The sequence below is a fragment of the Mus musculus genome, chromosome 3 (genome assembly GCF_000001635.26).
Source record: "Mus musculus strain C57BL/6J chromosome 3, GRCm38.p6 C57BL/6J".
Classification (NCBI taxonomy): Eukaryota; Metazoa; Chordata; class Mammalia; order Rodentia; family Muridae; genus Mus; species Mus musculus.
Window position 1 is genome coordinate 32,990,366 of NC_000069.6, and position 20,365 is coordinate 33,010,730.

General features: G+C 42.8%; 1 protein-coding gene across 24 annotated transcripts in view; it reads right to left on the bottom strand.

The window, feature by feature from the left end:
• Positions 1-20,365, bottom strand: part of Pex5l (peroxisomal biogenesis factor 5-like) — a 195,377-nt gene that overhangs the window by 42,440 nt on the left and 132,572 nt on the right. For 12 of the 24 annotated variants that reach the window (NM_001163516.3, NM_021483.5, NM_001310460.1 and 9 more), the window contains 4 exons: positions 16,757-16,951; positions 15,555-15,678; positions 13,939-14,035; positions 2,541-2,636 (listed from right to left, as the gene is read on the bottom strand). In NM_001163516.3, coding sequence (NP_001156988.1) covers positions 2,541-2,636; positions 13,939-14,035; positions 15,555-15,678; positions 16,757-16,951 — 512 coding nt within the window. Of the gene's footprint in view, positions 1-2,540; positions 2,637-13,938; positions 14,036-15,554; positions 15,682-16,756; positions 16,952-20,365 lie in introns of all 24 variants that reach the window. The other 12 variants (NM_001289505.2, XM_006535506.4, XM_011249693.2 and 9 more) reach the window with 1 other exon arrangement.

Here is a 20,365-nt window from a genome sequence, read left to right on the forward strand (position 1 = left end):
CTCAGTGGATAAAAGCACTTGCCGCCAAACATGATGACCTGAGTTCAATCCCAGGAACCAACATGATGGAAGGAGAGAAACAACTTCTGCAAACTGTCTTCTGACCTTCACATATGCATGCGCGTGCATACATACTAAATAAAAATGTAATTAAGAATCTCACATCTCACTGTAAGACTCCCTCTGATTAGTAATATGACAGGCTAGAGAAAAATGCAGACAAGACAATAGCATAAAATAATTTACCTCCGAATATAGCCATCAAAGAATAACTACTGTGAACGTTTGGTCACACAAATGTTCTGTTGTAGTTTGGGAAGGCATTCTCCCAAGAAACATATGCTTAAGTCACACCTGAGGTGACAATTTTAGGAGCTGGAGAGTCTAAAAAGGCACGAGGTTGTATGCAGACAATGTAGATAAGACTCTGAATGTAGGTACGACTCTAAGTAAGAGAAATGTGGCAGTGGAAGGCCCACGATGCATAAAGTTTTATAGGCAGGATCTATCATCAGCGTACTCCCATTTTTTTCTTTTATGACTAATCATACTATTGGTACACCCTATCTCCCTCGATCCTTAAGGTTTTTCAGCACCAGGATGAAGAAGGTTGCTCCATTTTCTGATTAGTGGGGAATTCCATCCCTATCATTCTTTTCATTTTTAGACATGAACTTCTTGGGTTTGGGGATAGAAGAAACCCAAGCTCTCATCTTGCAGAAGACATGAAACTCTAGCAAAAGTGGAGTAAGGCGTAGATTCAGGCTGGTTCTCTGCTCTCTGCTCTTGTTAGTGGTTGTTTAAGGCTGGTCCTTCGTCTTTAATCCTTAGTTTAGCAGCCAGTACTTATAGGAAGCCAGTAATACATGCTCAATCAATATCTACTGAAATAACGTTCAGACTCTGATCTGAGGCTGGGAAGAACCACAGAAGTGTGGATATCTAGGCCTAGACTGGTTAGGGAAGCATTGGAATAACAATCAGGCCCAGGAGAGACAGGGAAGGTGGAAGACACAGCTTGGTGGGGTGAGATGGGTGTTGTTAAGAGATGGATGCAAGTGAGGAAAGTCAGCCTCAGAGGAAATTTTTTTCATGTGCTAATTTTAGCACAAGAAAGAGCCTGTTGATAATTAGTAGCTTTCAAGTTGGAAATGGGTTTTCTTGAAAAGATGGAGGTTGCCCCTAATTATATATGTCCTGGTAGAAACAGGAGTAATTTATCAAGAGGTTTTTTTTTTTTTAAAGTTTGCCTCCTAGGATACCTCTATCCTAGGAGATTATGACCCCAAACTCAGTTTCAGCTCAATGAAGGTATATACACATGCCTTAGTACATTTTCGTTGTCAATCAATTCCACCATGAACTCTTTTGGATTTAAATTCATTATCTCTCTCATTATTAATGGGACCAAATGCTAATGTCTTTCCTGACCCAAGATTCTATGCATCTGAATAGCAGTCTGAGAGCTACTGCTGTGTGTTACGCACAGTAGGGGCTCAGTAGATATATTTAAATTAGCTCTTAAAACTGAAAAACTTACATTTAAGATCATTTAAGCTATAGGCTCCATGCCTTTGTGAGATCTGATTGAACTCAGCTGGTCTCGACTAACTACATCAGGGGCTCCTAGTCAGAACACTAAAATATTCATTATTTTTTTTCTTTTTCTTTAAATTAGAGAAGTTGAAAATTAAAGAGGGAATTTGAACAGTTTCGGCGTGGGGAGATAAAAGTGTGCTCTTACTGGGTTTCTGAATGCTATGAATCATGGTTGAGATGATTTCCCAGAACAGACCCCGGTAACATTAAATTGCAAATAGGATTTTCCCACACCCTGAGTACAGAGTTCCTGGAAGACCACCCCTAATGTAATCATTTCATCTGAATTCTAGGCGGGAGACGGCTGCATAAGTGAGGCATCGTCTGAGAACACCTGTAGTTTTCAAGATTGAAATCACTAATAGCAACAGAGCTACTAACAGGATCATGCTTGAGTCTGTTGAAGGAGCTCCGTTCTCAAACAGCAGTCTAAGGAAGCTTTGATGAGCACTGTGTATCTGTGAGCCACCCTGACAGTCCTGCCAGGAGGGAAACGGATGAAAGAACCTGCAAGAACTGCTTTTCATCTGTTTCTTCTTTCTTGTGGCATTCCTTCTCTCTCCCTCCTCTTTCCACTAGACGACTAACCAGTTAGACACAAACAGCACGTGGACACATAGCACTAAAAAGTAATGGTGCCGGTTAAGATGGCTTATCCACTGGACAAATGCATGGGACCCAGGCTGCTCTCTGGGTGCCTGCTGATCCAGGCCTCAGACTCACATGGCCAACTAATCACAGGACCAGTAGAAGAGCAGACACTTCCTGCCACCCTGGATGGGAATCAAAGGCTCTCTGGCCACACTGCCCTCTGAACAACGATCGTCATGTTTTCCCTCCTGCCTGCAGTTCTGTTTTATGTACATCTCTCTGTAGTTTGTGGGGTTTTTGGACGTCACTCTCAGAAACTTGAAACAGAGAATTTTGTTTTAAAGAGTTACCTCTACTGCCGCTTTTGCCCTTTCAAACTCCTCTTCCAAGGAATGGTTCCTGGAGAGCAGGGCACTTCCCCAGCGATGCTCTTTGGTCAGCCGAGCCTGAAATAAACCAAACAGGTGATGTATTATTGGCATCACATGACACAAAAATAGAAGTAGTTTTCATTTTCTCATGTTACTTCCCTAGCGTTCCAAAGGATTGAATGTGTATGTGCACATTCAATGTGTGTGTGTTTGTGTGCATGTGTGTGTGTGTGTGTGTGTGTGTGTGTGTGTGTATGTATGTAGGACATAGGTCACCTGTGATGCTGTTCCTTAGGCATCCATTCTAGTGTCTGAGACAGGATCTCTAACTGGGATCTGGAGCTCTCTTACTAGCCTACTCTTTCTGGCCAGTGATTTCTAAGGATGCTCCTGTCTTCTTGTCCCTGGTGCTGGGCTTACAAATGCGCACAGCCATGTCTGACTTTCAACATGAGTGATGGAGACTGAACTCAGCAAGCACTGAGCCATTTCCTTCGTGTCTTGAGAAGGATTTTCATAGTATTTTTAAGCACGATGTCATCCAGTCTAGGATGGTGTCAAATGTGTGTGTGTCTCCATACAGGTTCTTGTGCAGCAGTCTCCAAACCAATTTTGGAACTCCAGTTTCAAATGTTGTCCTCTAGTTAGTCCTCTAGTGGAAACTACTGGAAAGGACAGCTTTAATCACTTTCCACTAAGCACTGAGAAGAAATCCAGTACTTCTTATGAAAGGCAAGCTGGAGTTTCTACCATGTCTACTTGGCCCTGTATTAAGTGTTCTAGGGCAGCCACAACATGTATTTTCACGAACTGGATGTTTTAACACAGAAAGAATCTAGACTTTCAATGTCCTGGAGGTTAGAAGTTCATAGCCATAGCACTGACAGGCTTGGTCTCTCCACGGCCTCTGGGGTGGGGTCAAGGTCTACGCCATGACCCTTCCACTAAGCAGAGACTCCAGGTGAGCTGTGATCACACACACCATCTTGCCTCTTCTCTTTTAGTCCCACATTTCTGTTTGACTTTTACAAGTTGCCTGCCATTACAATCTGGGCTTTTCAAGACATCCCAGGCAAGTTCCCGTCACTGCAGATCACCTGTCTAGTCCTGTCTTCCTTCTGCATATGACAGTCATGGGTTCTAGGGCTATGACAATCTATCTTTTATGATGACTTCATTTACTATTACTTTCATATGACACTCTTGGGCCTAAAATATTTTATTAGTAAGAATATACAAATACAGAGGCCAGAAAGATAGCTCAGAAGTTAAGAGAGCACACTGTTCTTAGAGAAAACTTGAGCTCAATTCCCAGCATCCCCCACTAGGCAGTTCAGAATAGCCTGGAAGTCTCACTCCAGGGGGAATCCACGCCTCTGACATTTGCTGCCACCTGTACTTATGTGTGCACATACAGGGATGCAGACAAGCACAATATACATAATTAGAAATAAATGAACAAATGCAATTTCAAAATGTAAAAACACAGGTGATAGACACTAGGTGGCTGGGACCCTGTTGCCCAGGAGAGAAGCTAACTCAGAAGGACACTTGCTGCTCATAGAAAGCTAAGTAGCCTTGTGCGTAACTTGGCGAGCTGTCTGCTGTTTATTTCCTAAGCAGTTTTGGGGGCTCTGATCTGTTCAGGACTGACTGCCTTGCTTCTTAAGCAAAGTCCCTCATCTCTCTACTGGCCCCTCCATGGATAAGTTAACAAAAACAAATACTAAAATGCAGACGCATGCAAGAAATGAACAATGGGGCTTCTTCCCCAAATTTATTATTTATATACTAGCAAGTAAGTTGAAGGCTTGGGGGTTGGAAGAATAACAGTTAAAATGTCTATATCACACAAAGAAGTCTAGATTCAAGGCAACTACTTAAAGTCCAATGGTAATCCACATGTAAATTTTAAAACACTAAATTGTACTCTATGAGAAAAGACCATGTCTTAGTTTGCTTTTGGTTGCTGTGATAAAACACTGACCAAAATCAGTTTGGGGAGGGAAGGGTTAATTACATCTTACAGGTTAGAGTTCACCATCAAGGGAATCCAGGGCTGGAACTCAAAGCAAGAACCTGGAGGAGGGAACTGAGGTGGAGGCCATGGGAACACTCTATTCTGGGGTACATAGTTTGCTTTCTCATACAACCCAGGACCACCCTCCAAGGATGGCACCACCCACAGTGGGCGGGGTCCTCCACATCAATCACCAATCTAGACAATGGTCCATGTGTTTGCCTACAAGCCAATCAGATGAAGGCAATTCCTCATTTGAGGTCTTCTCAGATGTCTAGCTTTGGAAACAAAAGGAATGCCAATGAGTGACCAACCCCATTGAAATAAGCCAAAGACCATGGGGAGATATTTCTCGGAAGGACAAACAAAAATTACCAACAGGCTTATGACAAGTAGTCTCCTCAACTCAGCAGAGAGAAAATGAAAACCACAGTCGATATCACCTCATGTGGGTTGGGCTGTTGCCAGGAAGACTAAAAGAATGTTGGAGAAGATGAAGGGAAAAGTAGACTCTTACATAGTATCGGTGGGAATGGAGATTCATGTTATTGTGAAACAGTACAGAGCACCCTCAGAAAATCAAAACTAAACCTATCGGATGCTGCCAAGGAAAGGAGAGTATCATGCCAAAGCAACCTTTGCACTCATTACATGTCAGTGTGGCATCGGGCAGACAGGATGAGAGAGGCTGTCTATCAGCTGGTGGCTTAACATGCACGCACCGTGGAACTCAGAAGTTTTCAAGAAGAGGAAGTGTCATTTGTGACTTGCAGGAGATGGAGGACATTATAGATAGTGTAATAAGCCAGCACGGAATGCCAGGCAGGTATCAGATTCAAACTAAATATGTGCTGTCTAAACCAGATGACCTCTCAGAAAGATGGAGGATGGTGGTAGCTACAACTGGGGCTGTGGGAAGTGGTGGTACACTGTCGGTCAAAGGTTACAAAGCTTTATCTGGGAATCTAGGGTGGAACTCTGTGCCTATCGTAAACAATGTATCGTGTCCTTGAGAAGCACTGCAGGGAGTTTAGGTTTCTTTCTAGAAAACCCCCAAGGATGTGAATGCATATGAATACAGGAATCAGACTGAGTCAACTTGCTGTGCATACATATTACAAAACATTATATTATATGCGATAAACATAAACTTTTGTTTGTCAAATAAGACAATGATAAAGGGATACATTTGGTATTTGGTACAAGGGTACATTATGTGTAGTGCATGGCCCAGAAGTGGCTTTAGCAACAAAAGAAGCACTAAGACTGTTGTCTGAGACAGTGTTTTATCAGCAGGCACTTTGCACTGGTGAAACAGAACCCGTTTTGCTGGGAAGTTTGACCTAACAGGATTCTATTAGCGTCCCCGGCCTCTCTCTTCATTAATGTTTCAGGACCCAGCTGCGATATGAATCACAAGCTGCAAAGGGCACCGCATATCAGGATTCCAGGCTTACAGGTCAGCTCCTCTTTCCCACTTAACACAGCAAGCCCAGATAGAGTCTTACTGTGCAAATGACATTTTATTCTGATAGTACAATTACCATTTAGGGATACTCTATTTCTCACACCATTTGAAAGGCTTTAGGTTATTACTAAGATAAGTGTTATCTAACTTACCATTTTTAATGTTTTTGGCTCAAGGAAGCAGAAGTTAAATGTTATGGAATATAAATAGCAGTTGATAGTCAGTTGAAAATTTTGATCCTTTTCCATTCTTTAATGCTGTGCTGAGACATGCTGGTTAAGAACTGAGCCTAGGGGCCCGAGAGATGGCACAGTGGCGTAGAGCACTTGTTCTTTCAGAAGACCTGCGTTCAATTTCCAGCACACACCTGATGGCTCACAATGACCTGTAACTCCAGATCTAGGTCATCCAATGCCCTCTTCTGACATTCCTTGGTATTAGGCAAACAGGTGACACATACGTACACACAGGCAAAACACTCATACACGTACAATTTAAAAAAAAAAGTAACAGACAGAACTGAGCACATCTAGATGATAAATCCGCCGTCCTTGAAACCCAGACATCAAACATATCTAATTTTATCAGAGGAAAAACCTGTGATTTGGAAAAATACAGCAGGGCTTGTGGGCTGTTGATATTGTTTGGCATTTTGATACAAGGTCTGGTAAACAGAACAATTACACCTGTCAGTTTGAGTGGCAGCCATCTTAAAATCCTAGCTCATATAACAGTCATCCTCAAACATGAGTGAGCACTGAAATACCCAGAGTCTTTTAAAATTCACGTGACAGCCCCTACCCTGGGGTCTCTGATTCAGGAAGTCTGGTGAGGAGCCTCATATCTGCCTCTCCACAAATCCTCAGGTACTGCTGAGATGCTGGCCCAGGACCACAAAGGAAGATCCCGGATCTGCACATGTATTATGCATAAGGGGATACATCTCAAGTTCATAAGCATGGACAAGGTATGCATGGCATTTACTGTCAACTTGTCACAACCTGGAATCAGCTGTTGTCTTAGTTACTCTTCTCTTTCTGTGCTATAAAATACCATGACTGAAAATAACTCTCCTGAGTCTACTTCATACTAAAACTCCTGCCATTGATGGAAGTCAGGTCAGGAACGCAAAGCAGGGGCGTGGAAGCAGGAGCTGAAGCGGAAGCCAAGGAGGAGTGCTGCTTACTGGTTTGCTCTCCTGTGCTCACTGAGCTTGCTTTCTTACACAAGTTAAAACCTCCTGGCCAAGGGTGGCACAGCTCACAGTGGGCTGCCTGCTCCCATGCCGATCAATAACGAAGAAATTGCCCTACAGATATGCCTATAGGTAATATGATCAAGGATTTCCTTAACTGAGGTTTCATAGATAATTCTAGCTTATGTCAAGTTGAAAAAAAAATCCAACCAGGACCCTTTGGAAGGAGAGTCTAACTGAGGAGTTATTTGTATCAGGTTGGCTTGTGGGCTTGTCTCTGGGGGATTTATTTTGATTATGTTAAATAATATAGAAAGACCCAGCCAATTACAACAACACCATTCATTGCCTAAGTAGGGGTCCCAGAACAGCAGGAGAAGAGAAAGCTAGCTGTCTGTAAGCTTATAGGAAAGGCAGGATGCATTCATTCCATCCCTTCTGATCCCGTCTGTGGATACACTGTGACTAGCTGCGTCACTTTCCTGTTCTGACTTCCCTTAAGGATGGACCAAAACTAGGAATTGTAAGTCAAATGAATCTTTTCCCATGAAGTTGCTTGTTGTGGGGTATTTTACCACAGCAGCAGAAATAAAATTAGAACACTGTTAAAATAAAGACTGAAAGTATGTGTGCTTACTTTAGAAAAAGAACGATACAATGACTGCTCGACCTTGGGTGCTTTGTGACCCAATTGTTAAGGCAGTCTCTGAAGTCAGGCTGCTTAAGGCCAATCCCCAGTTTATTGCCACCCAGATGCCTTGAGCAAAGTATTGAATTTCCAGCGTCTCCTATGCAGAGTCTATATTAACTCACAGAGTCCCTGTAAGAATTATTGAGTAGTATTATTCACATAAATACAAATACATACTACGTTTTGTATTTACTGCACATTCCTGTGGTAGTTGATGCTGACAGTTTAGACTCTCAGAGTGTTTAAATACGAGTCTCACTGGAATGATCAAGGATTTTTTTTTTTATTATTATTCTTAGCCAACAGACATTTGTCATGCAGGGTGCACACACAAAAGCTATCCCTCTTGTGCAAAGAAACATTTCTTTCTCTAGAGTGTGGTAGCACATGGCCACTGTATCCATTCTGCTATGAAAACCTGGGCCGAACTTCAGGAAAACGCTGATGTTGAAAAGAGGTGGCCAGCATATTCTCAGACACACGGAGAAACTACTCCTGAAACCACTTAAAAATGGTCCAGAAGGAGAGCATGCGTGGTTTGGTTGTAGTTGTTCACTAGGTCCTCCTTCTGTTGTTAAATCTGTGTCTCCCCCAGTTAGGGTCTTTTATTTATTCATGTGGAAAGAACTTGCTGAGAATTTCCAACTGTTCTGATTTCCTTTGTTGAAAATGATTTCCCAGTTTTTCCTTCAGTTCCTTGCTCTCCTCTGGCATCGTTGGCCTCCTTCTCTTCTCCCCCAGCTTCACCTCCTTCCCACCCTGTTGACAGCTCCTTGTAAGTGGCATGGAGAGGAAAGAGATTATACACTCCTGATAGGCAGAATGACTCGTATTTACAGAGCGTTGGGTTGGATTGTTTTCCTGAGACAAGAGAGTCCTAATACTTCTTTGAGTACCCTCCTATTTTACCAGTGTATATTCATTGTATGAAAGAATGGGCCTCATCATGACGTTCTCATTTACCTGTGGTCATTGTGTAAATTTTAAATGTATTTATGTTAGTTATAGTGGAGTGTGTGTGTGTGTGAGTCCAGTGCTTATGGTGCTCAGAGGCTCACAGCTAGAGTTACAGGCTGTTGTGAACTTCTCAACATGGGTGCTGGAACCAAGTTTCCATTCTTTTCAAGAGCACTACGCACTTGTGCTGCGGAGTCATCTCTCCCGTGCCTGGATCATTTGATTTTGTTCACTCTCCAACTCCTTGATCTTGTTTTCACCTCCCCCATGCCACTACCGTCTGTTATCTTCCCAAAGAGCTCCCCTTCTTTCAAACCTTTATTCTAGATTCTTTAGTCTAGCTTCTGCACCCGAGACAAGAAAATGTGATTGTCTTTCTCGCTTCTTTCACTTAACACAATGACTGCAATTCTTTTGATTTTCCCACAGATGACAGATTTTCACTTTTCTAGTGGTTTATGTACACATTTTCATTACTTGTCTGCTGATGGATATCCAGATGGTTCTGTAAGTTGGCTTCAATAAGATAGGTGTGCAGAATCTCCGTGGTATGCCAGCTTGGATTCCTCTAAGTGTGTGTATCTTGTAACCTAACCTGTGAGTTTTGCTTACTGCCTCACTTATGTCTGTAAGGACACTAGAGTCTCAAGCATATTTACTGAACTGACATGGAAGTCAGCAGTTTTTCTAAAAGTAAGGATCTATGATAAATTCAGGAAGAGAGTGAATTGTACACAGAATAAATTGTATAACAATTCTAATTGTTTTATTAAGTTTCTATAAGAGAGAAACAGACATTCTTGAGCATTGCCCAGCTCATATTCATTCAACAGAATTAAATAATAATTGGGCTTTGCAATAATAAAAGTAACAATGGCTTATGAGTTCTCTCAGGCGAGCAACACAGGATGGCTGATACCAGTGGATGCTCTGTGCTTAAGAACAAGGGTTTCACAAATTTTAATGGATTTTAATGGAGTTAGATATGCAACTCTTAGAAGAAACAGCTTTTACCTGTTAATGTAAAGTAGAGGTAATATAAAAACCTAAGGTCACAGTGGGCATTTCACACAGTGCATGAGAAACACTAAAGGGTAGTGATGAACCATGAGAAAGCTCAGCTCTGCTGGAATGGGTCATCTGTGAGTTATATAACTGAGGCCTGCAACTGGAGCACCTGCTCATGTTGGAGAATCTGAGCCTGTCTTGGGCTTGGAGCTTCCAGAGTGCAAATGCGGAAGGAGATGCTTGGATCATGTCTGCAGAAGAATCTGTATTCTCGCCCTTTGCCTCAGCCGGTGACACACTACCCAGATGGCTCAGCCGGCGACACACTACCCAGATGGCTCAGCCGGTGACACACTACCCAGATGGGAAAACTGAATTTCGCAGCCTTTCCTTTTGTGTTTTCTTCAGCTCTTCAAACTATTTTTTTTAAAGTACTCTTTCCAGATTGTATGATCTCTTTAAACAGTTCAGTTTGTGGAATGACAATTATATAGTTTGGGCTAAGTGTCAAGAGCCCTTGTCCTTAAGTACACAGTGATTGCATCACTCACTGTAATCTCTTGCTTCTCTGAGTTTTGTGTTCAAGACACCACTTGATATTGCACCATACTTTCTCTCCTCCCCATCTTGAAAAGAAAATGGGAAAATGTAAGTTTTCATATTATCTGTTCCTGTTTTCTTTGTGATTCTGAAGTATGATTTTAAAATGAGGTTTGTAAATCGCTCAGTATCTGTTGAGTCACTGCTTGGGATAATTTCTATTGGACTGAGGGAGAGGAAACCATTGTCCTGCTTTCCTGTGAGTCATCTGAGTGAGTGTGGGGCAGGCTTGGGGGAGTCAGAATGGCCTGTCTGAATGATCTGTGAACTCATCTTTAGAAGAAATTTTGTTCTATATTTGTTACAAGTACACTGCATCTACTATTCACAGTGATGAATAGTGTGTCTAACAGTACACACATCTTTCTGTGTGTGTGCACGTGCAAGTGTGTGCATGTGCAAGTGCAGGCTAGAGGTCAAGTGTCTTGCTTTCATTACTCCTCATGCCCCCTCTACCTCAGTCTTTGAGACAAGGTCTCTCATTTGGCCGGCTACTTGTCAATTAGGCAAGGCTGACCAACCAGGGAGCGTTAGGGATTCTCCTGCTTCTGCCTCCTCTATGCAAGGATTGCTGAGCATGTGCCATCATTATTTTATGGGGAACTCGGGTTCTCATGCTTACAAAACGAGTGTTCCTATGAGCTGCCTCCCAGCCTGCTCTTCTGGCTTTCATCACACACCTGTCTGTTTTCTTCCTGGTTTGTTTCAAAGACTGTGTTTCGGGTACAACATTAAGCCTGCATTTCATGAACATTTTCTTACTTAGCTATGGATTGGAATGAAAACTAGAAGAGTATGATTTTTTTTAAAAGGCAAGTCTTGATACAATGTTTCAAAAAGTAATAGAAGAGGTAACCCCTTACAGCTGGTTCAGCAGACACTCTTGAGAGTCACCTGGGCAGAGAGCTCTCACGGTGAATTGGAAGGAGTATTTTGAAAGACAACACGAGGGAGCTCAAAAACAATTTTCCAAGTGTAATATGTTTGCATAGGGTAAGCAGGACAGTGTGGTGGGGATGGAATTAACAGACCAGCAGGAGACTAGTAGTCATTGGGATAATAAGATAAATGCATTGTGGGTTTCTATGGCAACTGGGGGCCCCAGCTGTTCCTCTGGCCCAGCTTGTTGTAGAATGGCCCACCTGTGCCAAGTCTCTCTCTGCTTCAAAACAAATAAATGCTTTGTTTTTGCATTTCACTGTTCCAGAGATGGCAGTGGATGAAACATGAAACAGTACCAATGACTTGAGCTGAGTGGAGCTCGCTCATGCTCTCATGGACACTGTTTTTCTAATGGCTGCTGTCCTTTTTCTCTTAAGAAGATACATTTAAAGTGAGCACTAAAATTTCATTTTTTTTCACGCTACATTTGCAATTCTTTAAAGTCAGGCAATGTGTTCAGAAAGTGGGTGAACTGGATGTCCAGCTGCGGTCTGGGAACAGCCATGTCCTTGCTCCTGAGGGTGATGAATATGTAGGGGAAGTTCCAAGAGCCCAATCATCATTGGCTTTCTGGGTTCTTCCCACAGTCACTCTCTAGTTGTGAGGTCCACAAACATCTTTCCATTTCATCGATTCCCTCTCTGGACAATGGAGCCACGAGGAGCTTACCTTGTTCTGCCTTTTGTCGGGACCAGATCAGCTCAAGTTTACATTTGAAACTCTCATACTCAACAATAATACCCACTGTAGGAATGACTGTGGGGCCAGAAGGGGGAGTTGAACCCCCTCTTACAGGCTGCCATGAGCTGTTCAACGTGTGTGCTGGAACCAAACTTAGGTCCTCTGCATATTCTTCCTGTTGGGTCAGTGCTCCAGCCTTAAACATTCCCCTATCTCATGTCACTTCTCTATATCCCCTGTGGCTCACAACATGTGCAGTGGCAAATTCTAGACCATTTCTTTTGCTCATTTCTTTCCATATTTAGTCTTAGTGCAGTTGGATTGTAGAAGGCAGGAATACGTACACATAGTTCTTGGGAGATATTTGTGGTTGAAGGGCAAGGCCTTAAAATATGTCCCAGGGATAGAAAGAGATTGCCATTTCAGAACAGTGGGAGGGGTAAATGCTGATAGGGAAGCCTATTGAGGAGCCCTGGGCCTGGACAGACAGAATTCACATCCTACTTCTTTTTGCTATGGTACCCCAGCAAGACATGGTTGAGTTTACTGAGACTCATAGGCTCCTGTGAGAAATATCTTTATAATGAAGCTTACAGTAATGCACGTGTGTTGAGCTTTGGTCTATTGCTATGTATTGTAATGCTAAGTATAGGCCCCTAAGACCTGGTTGCCCTAGAAAAGAGAGAGACTGAAAGTAGACTGAAGTGACACAGTGTAACCTTGCCCCCAAGTTATTTTTGATTGGTGAAAAAAGATGCTGATAGTCAATAGCTGGGCAGATAGACATAGGCAGGGTTTAGGGTTCCCCATTTGGGGGTAGTAGGAGAACCATGAGGAGAGAGGAAAGTGAGGAGGAGGAGGAGAAGGAGGAGGAGGAAGAGGAGGAGGAGGAGGAGGAGGAGGAGGAAGAAGAAGAAGAAGGAGAAGAAGAAGAAGAAGAAGAAGAAGAAGAAGAAGAAGAAGAAGAAGAAGAAGAAAAAGCAGCAGCAGCCACCATGGATTGGAAGAGTCAAGAAAACATGGCCCTGAGGGCTAGCCAGTTGGAGTTAAGAGCAGCCCAGATGAAACATAGTAAGTAATAACTTAGGGTTATCAAATGAAAAGTAGATTCTAACAGCATAGAGGTTAGATATCTTCCCAGCTCTTGTATTGTTTGGGACTTATTGTAAATAATAAAAATTGAGTGTCTTTTATCTGGAAACTAAATTTAGGTCAAAGGTGGGGTAGAAACACTGGATTGGGATTAGAAATTTCAACAATACATAGGATTACTGAGTATTTAGGTATAAGACAGGAAAAGCACCCAATAAGTCTCTATGGCTCTCCCTCCTGGTCACTCTGGGTGGTAGCTCTCATTGTGGCTGCTGTTACTGTTAGTGCTGGAATAACATAATCTTTGGCATACAATTTATTTTAATGTGGCAGATTCCTGGGTATATTCTCTTACTCCTCAGGGCAAAGATGTGAATGAACACTCAGCATGCTGTTTCCTCTTCTTTATGTTCTTTTACATAAGCAGAGCTAATACTGGACTAGAACAGATTTTTGTATTGCCAAATAAATGGGACAGTCAATGGCAGTACAGGGAAAATGTGCTAAGCACACAGTGAATTCATTAACACGTTTCCCAGCCAAATACATGGAAGTGTATACAATCAGTTATTCTAAGCACCGAGACAGCTATGGGGTGAGAACACACTTTGCAATGCAAAGTTTGGAAAAACATTTCAAACTTTCTGTGCAAAACTCAAATAAAATATTTACGGTGCAGCTCCTGCTAGAGCAGACGGATTTCCTGAGATTCACTTTTATTACCTGTGCTGGAGCTACAAGTTCCAACTCGGAAGCCGACTCAGAGTTGAGGGCGCTTTTCCCAGTACTCAGCTCTGGCTGAGATCTGTGTTCTGCGGACCTGCAAGGAGAGATGAGGGACACTCACGTACAGCAAGAACAAGCCCAGCCAGCAGCCCAGCCAGGAACCAGAAACAAACTTCTGTAAGTTTCCTCCTCCATAACTGCCACTTCCAGAATCTAAAAAAACCTGACAGCTCTGTTTTTTCTTTGTAGTTTAGAGTCCAGTTGAATTGTGGGCAAAGAGGAAATGAACGGGACACTTTTTTTCTTATACAGGAAATTTTATATTTTGAAAAAAGTGTTCTGTTCTTGTTGGAGGCAGTTCAAAAGGTAGATCTCTATGGGTCTGGATCGTCACAATATGGGATTTGTATGAGGGCAAAGGAGAGAGAGATAAATAGGAGGCTGCCCTATACAAAACTTTAAAACCATGGTGTTCTGGCTACTTTTTCTTAACTGGACACAAACTAGAGTCACTTGGGCAAAAAGAACCTTCAGTAGAGGAAATGTTCACATCAGATTAGCCTGTGGGTTTGTCTGGAGGACACTTTCTCCGTTAATGGGGAGGGCCCAGCCCACTGTGGGCATTGCAACCTATAGGAACCTATAGTCCTCGTTTGTACAGGGAAGCAAGCTGAGGCAAGGCAGGAGACTAAGTCAGCAGTGCTCTGGGCTCAGTGGTACACTGCAACCTAAGAATTCTAAGGTGAACTAAACCCTTTCCTTCCCAAACTGCTTTTGTTCAGGTGTCTTATCAGCACAGCAACAGGAAAGTAATTAACACACCTGGTAAAACTCAAGTGGCCACATTCTTTCCTGAGTGTCCACGATTCATCTCTAATTACTGTAGTAGATGGCAGTGGATAGTTGAGAGAGCAGGAAAGTTATGTAACCAGCAACAACTTAAATATCACTGTTGCAATGAACATTAGATATCCACCCCATACACACACACACACACACACACACACACACACAGACACACACACACACACAGACACACACACACACACAGACACACACACATACACACACACACATGCGTTCTGTTTATTAATGGCTTAGTTACATATTTAGTTACACAATTATTAAAATTATCAACCAGGACCTCTTCATCAAATCCTTTTTGACTAAATTTTCTTTTTCTTTCCCTTTCCCTTTTTCCCTTTCCCCCTTCCCTTTTTCCCTTTCCCCTTTCCCTTTTCCCTCTCTTCCCTTTTCCCCTTTCCCTTTTCCCTTTTTTCCCCTTTCCCTTTTTCCCTTTTTTCCCTTTCCCTCTTTCCTTTCTCCTTTTCCCTTTCCCGTTCCCTCTTTCCTTTCCCTTCCCTTCTCCCTTTCCTTTCCCTTTCCCTTTCCCTTCTTTTTCCATTTCCCTTTCCTTTTCCCTTTTCAAATTGTCAAAGTGATTTGTGGAAGTGATAGCATATAGATTGCTATTCTATTTTGATCTAGACATCTATTTTAATCCAGACTCCTTAGATATCTGGATTAACCGAGCTCACTGGTTATTTCCAGATGTGACAATCACACCCATAAAGCATTGTAAGGTGCTGTTCAGGGGCATCAGGACATCTTACCAAAGAAGCTCTTTGGACCCAGTTCTGGAAGAGCATGATTTCCTTTCTGCCATGAGATGCCCCTTGCTTGTTCGGTCACCGTGAAACTTGACATCATCCCATTTTTCCAGTTGTGTTTGAATGTCTACTAAGGAAGAAGAAAGTGGAGGAGAAATCCCAGGACCAAGCAGACAAAAAAGGGATTGATTAAGATCGAGATTCCAGGCAAACTATATGCAGTCCATGTGTCTTAGACCCAAGGCTAAGATTTACCTTCTTAAGTGCACACGAGACTAAAATGAAACACATATACCTAAATAAAAACAAGACTTATTAAGATAAGATTGCTTTTACAGTTGAAGCAATTAAGTAAAATTAATTTCAAGACCTAGTTATGAATCTATATGCATTTACCTGGCACATAGATGCATGTACACAAACATGCACATGCACACATAAGCATATGAACACACACACACACACACACACACACACACACACACACCACACACAGAAGCACACACATTTGCTTGATTTGTCTAGTTGCATGAACTGAGAAGCAAACTGTCCTTTCTCAGGGGGATGTGGAGTATGTAGATAACAGTTTGAGCTCCGAAGTTAACTAGGGTCAGGTCCACATTTTCATCTCTTTCTGTTACTAGTTGTGAGATCTTGGACAAGTTAAATTTTAGAGCCTGGTTTTCACGTATTTTGGAGTTGTAATGACGAGGTAAAACATGTAAGTAAGTGGTTCTGGTTCCTGGATATTGCAAGATGACATTGATGAGTATTGCTAGCTGTCATCACCATCTTGGACATTATCTTAGGGATGTTTTGTCTGAATGTCCCCAAGTCCCCTGATGCTCTTATTTGTCTCCCTTGTTTCTCACTTGTGTTAAACTGAGAGTTCCTAGAAAGCAAGGTGTACACTTTCCTTTAATTTTAGCTCTCAGGATAAAATTGAGAATTGTTTGTCACCCATCGCAAGCTCAGTCCATTGGGAAGGACACATAAGTGAATGAATCAATACTTCTTTCATGAAGCCGAGCTTTTATGGCTACTCATCTAAGCACAAAAGATGCTATACTCTTCCCAGCTTCCTGAAAGAGCTTTATCTTTCCTACTCATATGTTCACTGTTTTAAAGTCATCTGTGAACTTGCCTGTCTTAGCAGCACCAACAAGACAAGGCCACACCAGAGCTGCTGCAAACCTTTGCCTTACCTAAATCTAAGGATGATGTCTCTGGCCCTCGGAGAGCCTGTGCTCTCTGCTCAGCATCTGCACTGATGAGGTCGGAGCCATCAGCTTTCTTCTTGAGGGACGAGCTCTTTGATGAGGGCTCAGATTTCTTGGCTTTGGTTTGGGTTTGAGAGACGGGTTCACTCAGGTCAAGGAGATCCAAGCCAGTGGTCAACACTATGGGAGACAGAAGAAGGCAAGAGAAGCCATTTACTTCCTGTAGTTTTTATTATGCATTCATTTGTTTTTTATGTGTGTGTGTGTGTGTGTGTGTGTGTGTGTGTGTATGTGTGTACGCATGATTCAGGGTGTGGGTGGGGACACATCTTACTTGTGGATGTCAGAGGACAAATTTAGGTGTTGTACTTAGGCACTGTCCACTTTGTTTTTTGAGATGAAGTCCACACTGTCCTGGAACTGGATAAGTAGATTTGTCTGGCTGGCCTTTGATCCTCAAAGCTGTGCCTATGTCTGCCTTCCCAGGGCTAGGATCATACCACCATGTCCACTCTTATTCTACTTTTCTTTCTTAAATATGGTTTCTGGGGATGGAACCTAGAGCCTTGTCCTTACAAGCCAACCACTTCACCAGCTGACGTACCTCTCTAGCCCCAGTATTTTTTTTTTCCAAAGTAAATGCATCAATTGGGCCCATGTAGCCTCTATGTTGATAGCATGGATTAAGTCAGCAGTGTGTTTGGGTCTCACTGGAAAGGGGTTTTATAACCCAGTTGATGAACAGGAGTGAGTGCTGATGCCCCGATATTTAATATGCCAATTGTAATTCCAGACAACCAGCTATAAAATGGCTACACCTTTACTTTCTAGTGGGTTGATTTCATTGTACTAAGTACTTTAGAGAAGGCAGAAATAAGAGTATGTTCCCATGCAAACCCAGGCAAGTCAGAATTAATTAGGCCAGCTTTCTGACCTATTCTTTTCTGAGTGCGGGCAACTCATATTTGACTAGCCCTACCTGAGAACCAGAAAGCCAAAAGGAGAGATAGTTCCTCCAGCTCTTCCTCTCTTGGAGGCCAAGTGTGCAATTGGTCTGGTAGCTATCTAGGAGTCTTTCCTTAGTTTGGGAAATGCAAGAGTGGATAGTGGAGCTCCTGTGTTGACCACCCCCCACCCCCCACAGTGTATAGTAACCATTATAGCACTTTCTCCAATTACAAGTCCCATGGATTTTCAACTTGTCCTCTGGGTGGAGATTGGGTGTGATTGACAGATCAACCCCATTTCACCTGCTTTCCACTTGGGTGTCCACTTGGCAGAGCTCCATGGAGCCCACAAGGCTAGGTTCCTTAGTCATGCAGTCTGTCCTGTACATGAGCTAGCCATCCCCAGAAGAGTCTCTGGTGTTTGAGTGAAATGGGTCCCTAACCATCATACTTCTAATGTGCCTTGAGCTAGATTTCCTGGGCAGCCTGAGCTCCAGTTGCCGAATCTGAAAATGGAGAATCAATAGTCTTATAAATGTGGGATGAAGATTAAATGATCCAATGACACAAAGCACCAGGCTTATGCTAACTATTCACTCTGTAAATGCCATTTTAGGCAGGGTAGAGGGTAGTGTAGTGGTGGGACAGTTTGCATAGCACTCACAAGCCCAGCTTGGTTTATTCCCAGCAATGTGTGTGCATGCACAAGTGTGCACTTATGTGCATGCTCTCTCTCTCTCTCTCTCTCTCTCTCTCTCTCTCTCTCTCTCTCTCTCTCCCTCTCCCTCTCACACACACACACATTTTGAGAGACCAAATGGCAACAATTCCCCAATTCCAATTCTTTCTTATTTAGTCTTTGCCAGCTTTGTTTTTCTGTTCTCTTTCAAGCCACAATCAAATGTACACACAGTGAGAAAAAACAAATGTTCTTGTGGATAAAACAAGAAGCAACAAAGGTTTTGTCTCCACGGAGGATTCTATAAAGTAAACATCACAAAATGGTCTGAAGGTGTCAGCTCGCCATAGTGGAGTTTTCTTTAGAAGATGGGAGCCAGTTTCTAACAATGATCTGCTTGGAGAGAGAGGTGCTTGTGAGTCGGAACAAAGTGGGTGGCAAGAAGCTTCCAGAACTGAGTCAGTAGTGTGCTAAGCCACACTTAAGCACAGCAGGCAGCCTGAGTGATTAAATGAGATTTTTAGACACTATTGGAGTGGCAGGGAGTCTAGGCCCAGTGAGACTTCTTTATGATGGAAGGAACAGCCTTTTTACCAGTTGTACAAACAATGAAGAATTAGACCTTTGCCCCTAAACTTTTCTTAGAAGCAAGTTTTCTAGGAATCATGAATTTGGGTTCTTAAAGTACATTTGCTACAAAATAGTAGCCAGGGGTTTAGTTTAATCTCTGTCTGCTTCTGAATGAGTGAACTGAAAATTCAAGCCAGCCAGTCATACGGCCCACTCTGAAAGCATCATGAGTCCTTTCTGTGTTTGTTCTCTGTGCCTTCATTGTTTTCTGTGTAGATGAGAAGCTGGAGCCAGACATTCATGAAGGCCCCACTTACTGCCTATTTAATGCAAGCAGTGTCTTACAGGTTGAACGGCCTTGAAGCCGGGAGGCCCTTAGGATGATAACTTTGAAAGCAGAGATGGTTGGGGCAGACTCAGGCTTCTGGAGGAGACAGTGCATTGTTGTGTGAAGTGTCCTGTAGTCAAGGCTGATGAAGAAGGCTTACAGCTGCTCAAGCCCTTCAAAGCAGGCATGTCTGAGCCCAGAAGGGTTGCTGCTTCACTGACTGCCTTGATCCAGTTTAAAACACCCTCCTAGACACATGAAGGTTTGGGTCCTAGAACTTTTGTGTTCAAGGTAAGAGTACAACAATCATTTGCTTTCAAGAGAGCATGTCAAAATATGCACATGTATACACATGTGAGTCAAAGTATGCATGTGCATATATATGTGAATCAGAATATGCATGTACATATACACGTGAGTCAGAGTGTGCATGTGTATATACACGTGCGGGCAGGGCCAAGGAAATACCTCCCAAGCATGTTAGCTTTACATTTGTGGCCTTTTCTGCCGAGGTCCCTGATAGTCACCATGTACAGTACACAGGTTGTGGGTCTTGTCATCTAAGTGTGCTCATAGGGACAATCCAGGAGGGTCAGAGTCTGAGAAGGGACTGTGACGATGAATCTGAGATGCAAGCTGCTTTTGATGAAGCCTAAGTCAACAATTGCAAAGTGGGAGCAAGCAAGGCAATGAACGTCTCTGACCAGAGAGGGCTGGGTTCCTGATGCCTCTGACTTCCAGAAATTTAAAATACAGAGGCACACTGTTTCACCTGCTATGTTTGTAGTGCCCTGTTTTGTAGTGCAGCAATAAGACGCTAACACAGTGGGTGTTCCCATTGAGCCTCAAATACAGGCATCCCATTTAAAACCTATCGAGACTTCAACTGAGCCTGGAGGTAGCTGTTAATATGGTAGCTCCCCTTGCCCCTTAACCCCCTGGTTACTTGGCAGTTTGTAAGGTTTGAGGCATGTTGGTAGTTTCAGAAACTGTCTTTTTTGGATAACTAAATTCCACTGGCTAACATTTCCTGACAAGGGCAGGCAATACATGTGAAAACAGTCATTTCT